The sequence below is a fragment of the Euprymna scolopes genome, chromosome 2 (genome assembly GCF_053919585.1).
Source record: "Euprymna scolopes isolate OS-2025 chromosome 2, ASM5391958v1, whole genome shotgun sequence".
NCBI lineage: Eukaryota > Metazoa > Mollusca > Cephalopoda > Sepiida > Sepiolidae > Euprymna > Euprymna scolopes.
The window spans coordinates 128,507,045-128,518,360 of NC_136483.1; the positions used below are offsets into that span (position 1 = coordinate 128,507,045).

The following is an 11,316-nucleotide window of genomic DNA, read 5'->3' on the forward strand; positions in this document are numbered from 1 at the left end:
ATACTGTTGGCCTCTGATTTCTGCCCATCAACAACTACTCTTATGAGCCTATCTGAGAGAAATGACTTGATAATAGAGAAAACATTTCCAGTTATACCGTAGCTGGAAATCTTGTGTTGTAGGCCTTCATGCCAAACCTTATCGAAGGCCTTTGATATGTCGAGAGCAATTGCCCTAGAAATGAAGCCTTTGTCGAGAGATTTGCTAATCCTATGAGATATAACCGTTAGCACATCTGCTGTAGATCTAGCAGAGAGGAAACCATATTGCGTGTCGCTAAGAAGGTTATTTCTGCTGATGTGGTTGACTACTCTATTTATTGTGGATTCCAGCAACTTACTCATGACACACAGGAGACTTATTGGTCTGTACTGAGAGGGGGATGACTTATCACCTGAATTCTTAAATACAGGGCATACTGATGGGGTTTTCCAGGGTGTTGGGAAGCACTTCTCCTTAAGGCAACGCTTAAACAGTTTGGAAAGTATGGGGGCAAGTTCTGGTTGTAATTTTTTTAACACTATAATTGGAATACCGTCGGGACCAGTTGCTTTACTGGAGTCAAGGTTCTTGATTAGCTTGGCGACCTCACACACAGATATTTGTATGTTGCATTGCTTGTTGTCTGTTATAGGAGGGAATATGGGGAGTTGATGGCCTTCATCACACAGGATAGAATTTGCCGCAAAGTTTTTGGCAAATAGTTTGGCCTTGTCGGATGCTGTCGAGATGACCTCTGGTCCATTGATAATGGTTGGGATAGAATGCACGTTTCTGTTCAAGATCCTATTTGCTATTTGGCAGAACTGGTGGGGACCAAGCCGCTGCTCAGCTACTTTGGACTTAACGGATTGCGCATATAGTTCTCTTGCATTTTTTATTACTCTTTTACAGTGGTTGCTGGCGGTTCTGAAAGCAGCTTTAGTTTCAGTGCATCTATTACGTTGGTAGCTATGGAAAAAGTGATTTCTGTGTGCGATGGCAGCAGCACATTCAGGGGAGAACCATGGCTGGCTGTTAGGTTTTTGTTGAAATTTTTTGGATGGTATGAATTGGTCTATGCCTACAAGTAACCATTCGGTCACATCTGATACTATAGAGGACACATCCTTTTTAAACATGGAATGGAGAGGGAGATCAGATATGAATGTACAGAAGTCATCCCAGTCCGTTATAGAGTATCGGTATGCAGTACATCTGTAGATTTATTATATTTCATTTTTATCTTAACTGAAACGACACAGTGGTCGGAGGATCCCAGAGGAGATAGAACGGAACATGAGCATAGCTCAGGGGAAGTGAATAGAAAAAGGTGTAGGAGGCTTGCGAACTGACCGGTACTATCGGGCACACGGGTGGGCTCACGGACAATCTGAGTGAGGTCATAGGCAATGGCAAAATCATGACAGAACCTCCCCTCATCATCAGTCTTATTTGAGTGGGTCAGCCATTTCACATTATGGACATTGAAGTCACCGCAAATGTGAATGTTAGCCGAAGGATGAGCAGACAGGATGTGGTCAATTTTTTCTGATATACTCTTAAAGACAGCAACTCCACTGTTGTGGGGGCGATAGAGGGCAAATATAAATGCGGTGGTGTAAGCAAGTGTAACTCGGAAGCACATATAAGGTAGATTAGCGTTTTCTCTGGAGATATCCCTGCCACATGGGAAGTCATCTTTAATGTAGGCACATATTCCATGCCCATGGCGATCTTGGAGGTCAGATTTAGATGTTAGGTTAGAGTATCCTTTAATTATGAACTCATCTAGGGAGGTGGTCGGCCCTATTCCAGTTTCGCTTAGAAAGAATATGTCAGGTTTCATCTCCTGTAATTGGGTTTCAACCTCTGGAAGGTTAGAACGTAGACCCCTGATGTTGGAGAAGGAGATATGGTAGTAGGGGTCTACATAGGAGGATGGGGTTCTAGGTTTATTCGTGTTTTCTTTTTTGAGATATTTCATGTTGAGGATTTTGGGGTTTGTGGAACAGGTCAGCATACTTGGTTAGAGCAGAACAGAGAGGGAAAGTAAGAGAGGAAAGACAGGAAATTTTTTTTTTTTTGTAGCACATGATAAGGTAAAGCCGTAACAATTAAACACTAGTATGGCATTGAGAGACCTCACCAGAGACTACTGCATGGTCCAGAATCCATTCACCAAATGGCAATATAGCAGCCCCAGTACTTTGCACCTGCTGATAGGACAGCCTCCTTAGTGGTTATTCCAAGGTTTGGGTTCCTGACTATCAGGCGGTTAACGTCAGCCCAGATGAAAACGTTTACCTCCAGCACCCTTACTAGTGACATGGCCGCAAGGATAGACATAGAGACAGAAAATTTCCGACATCTCAGACTACTGTTCACGAAGTACTACCGACCTGGGAAGCAGCTTTTTCTTCACCCTTTGTCAGAAACATCACTCATTAGAAATGAAGATTGAGGGACAAAAAAGGAGAAGCGAGAGTTACTGGAGCTGCCGATAACACATCCACTGCATTATCTACTCTCCATTAAAAAAAAAAAAGAAAAACGGTAAGAGGGACTTATTTATATCTACTTACTATAAGTCCTTTGCCCATTCCCAGTTTAGAATAGAATTTGAAGACAGTCTCCCCTCTTGTATTAATCCATGGAAGATTTTTTTCTTTTTTTCCATTATTTTATTTATTTATTTATTATTATTTTTTATTTCTTTTGGTACCTCGCGATAGAACCTTCGAGATTAAACTTATAATTACGTTTCAATAATGCAAATTGTGAGGTCAGCTTATGTTTTTAGATTGGAGGCATCTTATTTAAAGACTAGTTTAGGATAATACCAGATGTATTTATCAAAAAAAGTTTAAAACACGAGTGATAAGACATGATAGGTAATGTTAAGGACTTTCAATTATTAGTAAGACTGCAATAAGAGAACAAAGATAAATAAATAAAATATTTTAACTTAGCTCTGAAGGCACCGACTCTTTCTTCCGAGGTCATCTCGAAAACTGACTAGTAGCTAGCAGACCTGGGTTGTTCTGGTGCTTAAGGGATGTGGTGGGTGTGAGGGTTAAATGCTTTTAATTTTTTTTTTTTTCCATTATTTTATTTATTTATTTATATTTCTTTTTTTTTTTTCTTTTGGTACCTCGCGGTAGAACCTTCGAGATTAAACTATATATATATATATATATATAAAATATATTTTAGTCATCGACATACAGACCTGTTTCGTTGTATCACAACTCATCAGTGCCGCTAGACTAACACCTCTCCCAAGCCGAGGATCGAACCTAGAACCGTCGTGATGACAGTCGGCAGTCCTACCCCTTGACTACGGAATCGGTGGCCGAAATTAACCTGTCCGAACGATTATTTAAATAAACATCCGTCCGCTACTCGTAGAGGGCTCAAACGTTTGTTTGTAAACAAATCGCGAGCTTCGCATTATTTCAGCTAAATTAAGTAGCGAGTAAGATAATTTACGAGAGTGCTCTACCAAAGAGGGGAGCTTTATAAAATATATTTTAGTCATCGACATACAGACCTGTTTCGTTGTATCACAACTCATCAGTGCCGCTAGACTAACACCTCTCCCAAGCCGAGGATCGAACCTAGAACCGTCATGATGACAGTCGGCAGTCCTACCCCTTGACTACGGAATCGGTGGCCGAAATTAACCTGTCCGAACGATTATTTAAATAAACATCCGTCCGCTACTCGTAGAGGGCTCAAACGTTTGTTTGTAAACAAATCGCGAGCTTCGCATTATTTCAGCTAAATTAAGTAGCGAGTAAGATAATTTACGAGAGTGCTCTACCAAAGAGGGGAGCTTTATAAAATATATTTTAGTCATCGACATACAGACCTGTTTCGTTGTATCACAACTCATCAGTGCCGCTAGACTAACACCTCTCCCAAGCCGAGGATCGAACCTAGAACCGTCGTGATGACAGTCGGCAGTCCTACCCCTTGACTACGGAATCGGTGGCCGAAATTAACCTGTCCGAACGATTATTTAAATAAACATCCGTCCGCTACTCGTAGAGGGCTCAAACGTTTGTTTGTAAACAAATCGCGAGCTTCGCATTATTTCAGCTAAATTAAGTAGCGAGTAAGATAATTTACGAGAGTGCTCTACCAAAGAGAGGAGCTTTATAAAATATATTTTAGTCATCGACATACAGACCTGTTTCGTTGTATCACAACTCATCAGTGCCGCTAGACTAACACCTCTCCCAAGCCGAGAATCGAACCTAGAACCGTCGTGATGACAGTCGGCAGTCCTACCCCTTGACTACGGAATCGGTGGCCGATATATATATATATATATATATATATATATATATATATATATATATATATATATATATATATATATATATATATATGTATATATATATATATATATAGATATATACGTCATCATATATGATATTGTATGTGATTATATCATAGATGATGTCATGTGAAGACATTATATATGACATCATAGCAAAAAGACAATTTAAAGGGAAGGGTGCAAAACTGAAAGGAAATATTCCAAGACAACGTTGGGTATACATAGCTGGTATATGTATAAACAAAGAACTGGGATATTCATGATGTAATTAATGTAGGTAGTAAAGCAATAACAGATACAATAGATCTTGCAAATATTAGCAACATAACATATAAACTAAAACTTCTATATTTGTTGAAGGATCAGGAACCAGATTTCTTAAGTAAGCTTACTACCGACAAGATCTGAAATTGACAAAATCAGTAAAATACTAACAGGATTATTGAGAAAAAACTGTCTAAACCAATGATCTCATTGATTAGTTTGATGCAATCAAACCATCAAATTATTGAAATTATTGCCATTAGTTTTTCCTGAAATTTTGCCACAAATTGTATTTCATTAAATAGATGTACACAGTAAAAAAAAATATTTTTGCAAAAATTCCCATTGCATCCCTAGGGGCTAAATAGAAGTAAAACATACCCCAAAATGACACATTTTGCCACATAACTTTTGATCCATCCATTAGATTTTTTTAAAACTTGGCCAAAATGTGGAACCCATTGTTCTTAATATAAATCTAGTATGGATGACTCTGGCAAAATTTTGGTTCACGTCCCCGGGACTTTTAGTGCTAAAAACACCTCTTTTTGTGGCTCTTTTTTCATATTTCTCATCAAAAACTTGATATGTCTGACTATATAATAGTTTCTCACGGTGGTCAACTCAAATATACATGTGTTAAAGCCTGAAACTGCACCGTTATCCATTTACACTGGGATTCGGCATCCTCAGGGGGTCAAAAGAGGTCAAAAATGCATAAAATAGCCAAAAATGACACTTTTTACCCCATAGCGTTTGATCCATCCATTAGATTTTTCTCAAACTTGGCCAAAATGTTGAGCCCATTGTTCTTATTATAAATTCAGTATGGGTGGCCCTGGCAAAATTCTGGTTCGCATCCCGCTGGGACTTTTAGGGCTAAAAAAAAAATGCCTTTTTGGAGTTCTTTTTTCATTATTACTCAAGAACTTGATATGTATGTCTATATAGTAGTTTTTTCATGGTGCTGAATTCAAATATACATGTCTTAAGGCGTGAAACTGCATCGTTTGTCCATTTTCACTGAGATTTGGCATTCCCAGGAGCTCAAAAGGGGTCACAAATGCCCTAAAATTACAAAAAATAACATTTTTACCCCATAACTTTTGCCCCATCCATTAGATTTTTCTGAAACTTGGCGAAAATGTGAAGACAACATTGGCCCTTCGCACTTCTCACATTTATCATTTCTTCACGATTTTTTATGGCGTCATCTCACATGCAGCACCGGAGGGGGGGGGGACATGCATGCATGCCTTGTTTTTTTTTTTAAATTAACTAAAACTTCGATATTTGTATTAATATAAGAAACCTGATTTGATATGAGTTGAATTCCGCAATTTGTGTTTTTGCAGGTAACATTCATACACACTGAATCAGGTGAATATCAATTCTATGAGTTGACCCTGCGATCCACAAAAGCTGGCAGCCTGGGCCTAATTGAATTAAGCTGCCCAGTTCGAACAAGTGTTCCCTATACAATCAGTGTGGAAAATCCATTGGCAATGGCTGTTACATTCAATACGAATACGAATGTTCCTGATTTAATCGTTCCCAATCAAGTAATTATTGCCCCACAATCAACAGTAAGTATAGATCATTTTTTTTTTTTTTTTTCATTGTTACATTTCTGGTATCCTTGGGGCTGAATTATGATGAGGATGGAGATCCTAAGCTAATTTAATCAGGAGAATCTTCTTAGAAGGATCCATCCTCTAACTCAGCCACATCATGGTTTCACATTTAAATATAATATATTATAGCAACTTTTACAGAACTGAATTATTCAGCCATGCAGTGACTCCACGGTTGCCACCCACAAGCTTGACATCCCTTAGAATAATCTGGCACTGAGTATTCTGCAAAATGATGATTAAAAGAACGCTTCAGTTTCTTTAGTGAATGCAGATGATCATCCATGTGTTACAGAGTCTTTACAAAATGTCTATTGTATTTTTCAGCGTCCTGTGAAGATTGAATACCAGCCAATCCGAGTTGGAGAAAGTAGTGGCAAATTTGAAATGACTAGCCCGGATTTGGGTCTCTACCTTTATGATGTGAGGTTGAAAGCAACACCAGCTGCTCCGGAGAGACCAGTCTATTTTTGCACTTCCTTTGGACTTGCAGTCAATCAGACAGCCAAGTTTCTCAATTTTTGTAAACAAAGATCTGATTATATTTGCAAGGTAAAGCAATATTTTGTTTGTTTTTCAAGGATGGTTGTGATGGGGGTCTTATTTCTTCAATTTTTAAAAACTTTTAAACATATACATTTTCCACCTAAAAGATAAAAATAGGTTTTCTTGTTTCATAAGACTTTATTTGGTTTATACCATTTGTCAGATTTAACAAAGAAATATTGACTCTATAATGTTTTTTAGGAGTGTGGCTTCTATAATAAACATGATGTCAAAATGATAACTGATTTTCTGACATGGTCCTGGATATTAATGTAAAATTATATCTAGGTAGTGAGACCCCAATTTTGGATGCTTTTAATAGTGTAGAGTCATCCATTTGAAGACGTAGTAGTACTTCTCAGGGTCTCATTTATGACATGAAACTACATTTGGTAGTGAGGCCCGAATTTAATAGATTTTAGGAGTATGACATGAAACTACATTTGGTAGTGAGGCCCGAATTTAATAGATTTTAGGAGTATGACATGAAACTACATTTGGTAGTGAGGCCCGAATTTAATAGATTTTAGGAGTATGACATGAAACTACATTTGGTAGTGAGGCTCGAATTTAATAGATTTTAGGAGTATGACATGAAACTACATTTGGTAGTGAGGCCCGAATTTAATAGATTTTAGGAGTATGACATGAAACTACATTTGGTAGTGAGGCCCGAATTTAATAGATTTTAGGAGTATGACATGAAACTACATTTGGTAGTGAGGCTCGAATTTAATAGACTTTAGGAGTATGACATGAAATTACATTTGGTAGTGAGGCCCGAATTTAATAGATTTTAGGAGTGTGAAGTAAACTTAGAGTTCTATTACTCTCAGTAGGGTAGGGTCCAAATTGGCAAGCATTAAAGGAGTCACCTATTAATGTTAGATAGTAGGGTGAGTGTATATAAACAATGTGACATCTAGTATGAGTGTCGGTTTGTGTATATAAAATGTTCATTGTGTGTGCAAGCGCTTTTTTTACAAATACATGTAGTTAACAAACGTGACAGATAAACCTTTATAAACAGCTTTTCAACATATAACATATACGTCTGCTTGTCTCAGACCAAAAAGTACATACATACCTTTTTATTTGTCCAAACCCTGAAAGAACACCATAACGAGTTATATTTTACACACGTTTTATTCGTCTTATGGATTCCTTGTTGGAGTTTGGCATGCTGAGTCTCTTTCTACATTTTTACTGGTTCTTCCTCTTGCTGCTTGATTTCTGCTGCTTAACTATCGACATCTATCTCTATCAACAAAACAAACCAAATCACGTGTCATTCACATGAGTTAAATACTTTTTTATATAACTAACCAAATTACAATCTACTTTAAAATTCCTAAATCGTTCGACTTTGTTTATTTACTGAGTTAAATTCTTGACTAAACATTTCAAGCTGTAAATCCACAATTTCTAAAATGTAATTGTTTTATTTTTCTAATAATAATCGATCAGGTTACTTGGCGTTGCTCCAGCATGCTAATATAATACATATATATATATATATATATATATAGCATGCTAATATATATATAAATATATATATATATATATATATATATATATATATATATATATATATATATATATATATAAGCGAGATAAGACACTGATGGAATTTTTTCGGCGGGGAGGGAGGAATTGTATTTTAGTATTCTTTAAAAGGGTTGACCTCTTGATTTTAAGTTCAAGTGGGAAATGGATATTCTTGTGATTTTCAAAGGGGGTGTGCGTGATAAGGCTTGGGTGTGCTGTTTTTGCTGTGCAGATGGGTGAGCGAATGTGGTGGAGATGGAGAGGAGTCATGGTGTGAAAATATGGAATGTTTGGGGGGTTACTTAAGTGAGTTTAAGGTTGGGTTCTTTTAATTTTGAGTGTATATTTAAAGGTGACTTCATTAGTTGCGATAAGTCGGTTCAATATGCTTGTTGTCGTAGTGTTATGTGGTTTAATTAAGTTTGTTTAAAATTTATTTAAAATACATATATTTCTTTTTGGAGGCGATCTATGGATGAATTTGTTTTGTTGTTTGTTGAGTTGGAATTGATATTTGAGTGAGTGCTTTATATACTGTGGCTAGTTAGACATTTTTATAAAGGTGAGAATTGATTTAAATGTGGGGCTGGGTATGGGATCGCCCAAGTGTGGTTGTTTTAACTATTTATATAATGATTACTTGTATATCCACCTGTCAAACCTAAACATAAGTGCAGATATAAGCACATATATACCCACAGACACACATACATACGTACATATACATATATAGACATATACATATACATAGGATACATTTACGCACAAACACTGATCCATACCATGCTTACATAAATACAGACTTATATACATACGCATCGTTATACTAATGCAACATGTGCACTCAATTAGATATATACATATAACAATGCAAACACGCATATTAGAGAGGGGAACTACTTATATAGCCGGGCGATTATGTATTCGGGCGAATATGCATGCACGCGGCGTACTCGAGTGTACAACTGCGCTCATATGCACGGCCGAACAACGATATAATCAAGTGCAAGCATGCAAATTATACCCCCTGTATTTTGCATATCATCGTATACAGCAAATGAACATCTAGATAAGTGTTATATCTAAAGATGTGCATACTGATATATCTAACATACAAATACAGAGAGCACGCACCTTCCATTAAAGATATATATGCATCAATAAATGATCGGGTTTATCTAACGATTCTATTTTAGAGAGGTAGAGGGAGAATATCCCCCATTGCTAACACATTTAATAGTCCAGGGAGATATAGATAGTTAGAGTGTACCAATATACGGCTAAAGTGTGTAACTCCGTTAAATGTCCATGCTCACACAAACACATGCACATATATATATATATATATATATATATATATATATATATATATATATATATATATATATACACACACACATAAACACACATACATACGCATGGGTCGATTTTCTGCCAACCTGGATTTATAACCCTGAACGACATTGGACTCCTTCCGATAATGGATGACCCAGGTTGTATCAACTTCTCTTTTTGCATAATTTTCTCCATTTAATTATCCACAATCACTCAAAAAAACTATTTTCAATAATTGTACTGAAAAGCAAAATAGCGTCCATTTGCAGCTGACTGCATATCATTTCCTCTGATGATATCAGCCATTGTTGAAAATCCATGGGTTAAGGAAATTAAAATAACCCCTTCTATATATTCCTTTTGTCAAACAATAAATTCTTAAATCGAATATATGTCTCTATATGTTGTTTTTTTTTTCAGAATTTAAAGTTTAACCACAAGACTTTTATATATATATATATATATATATATATATATATATATATATATATATATATATATAGCATGCTAATATAATATATATATATAGCATGCTAATATGATATATATATAGCATGCTAATATATATATAGCATGTTAATATAATATATATATATATATATAGCATGCTAATATATTATATTTTTTTTTTTCTTTTTTTTTTTTTACACAGTGATCACCACTTATCAAGGCCCGGAAGCCACTCAGGGATAAGGGCTATTGCAAGTACATTACGTTAGTGTGGAGATTTGATGAAGTGTTTACTTAAGGGGGCGGTTCATTAGGAATTTGTTAACATTGGACTTGAAGACATCCAAGTTGTAGTCCGGTGGGAAGCAGGCAGACGGAACAAAGTTCCACAGGTGTGCAGTTCTAACAAAGAAGCTTTGTTCATGGAATCCGCGTTTTGATTTAGGCACAGATATAGAGTGGAGGAAATTTTTCACAGTGGATTCAGCTAGACGGGAGTTTTTCGTGAAAGATTGGCGAGGGGGGAGTAGAGATTGGAGTTCAGACGAGCACCTGCCATGGAAATAATGATAAAACAAGGATAGGCTCACAACGTCTCTTCTGTGGGAGAGAGGTTGTAGGGTAGAGAAAAGGGCATCCCCCACTAAGCCACGAAGTTTATTTTGTACTCTGTCAAGGCAGGATAGGTTGTTTTTAGCAGCTCCTGCCCAGATATGGCAACAGTATTCCATCCTTGGACGTACTTGGCTTTTATATAGATAGAGAATTGCATTAGTAGTGAGATATCTTCTGGGGCTGTAGAAGGATCCCACCATCTTTCCAGCGACCTTGGCAACAGACTTGATATGCGTGTTCCATTTCAGATCAGGAGTAAAGGTCAAACCTAGAAGCTTGTCAAAACACGGGGCCTCACCCAGACGAGAGCCATCCATCACAATTGATGCCAGATGGGGATCAGAGCGTTGATGATGTAAGGATAGGAGTTTAGTTTTGGATGCATTAAAGGTAACCAGCCACATCTTCCCCCACTGAACCACGCGCTCGAGATCAGAGGAGAGAGAATCAGAGAGAACTTTGTCATTTACAGCCTTTGATGTGTTGCCGTAGATGGTCGTGTCATCAGCATAGATGTCAACAAATGATTTAAGTATGTGTTTAGGGAGGTCATTGATGTAGATGAGGAAGAGAGTTGGGCCCAGGATTGACCCCTGA

The 11,316-nt window shown here is 37.0% G+C and overlaps 1 protein-coding gene across 4 annotated transcripts in view; it reads left to right on the top strand.

Moving 5' to 3' along the window:
• Positions 1-11,316, top strand: part of LOC145295994 (hydrocephalus-inducing protein-like) — an 865,028-nt gene that overhangs the window by 849,309 nt on the left and 4,403 nt on the right. For all 4 annotated transcript variants that reach the window (XM_080141978.1, XM_080141990.1, XM_080142009.1 and 1 more), the window contains 2 exons: positions 5,947-6,177; positions 6,553-6,777. In XM_080141978.1, coding sequence (XP_079998104.1) covers positions 5,947-6,177; positions 6,553-6,777 — 456 coding nt within the window. The remainder of the gene's footprint in view (positions 1-5,946; positions 6,178-6,552; positions 6,778-11,316) is intronic.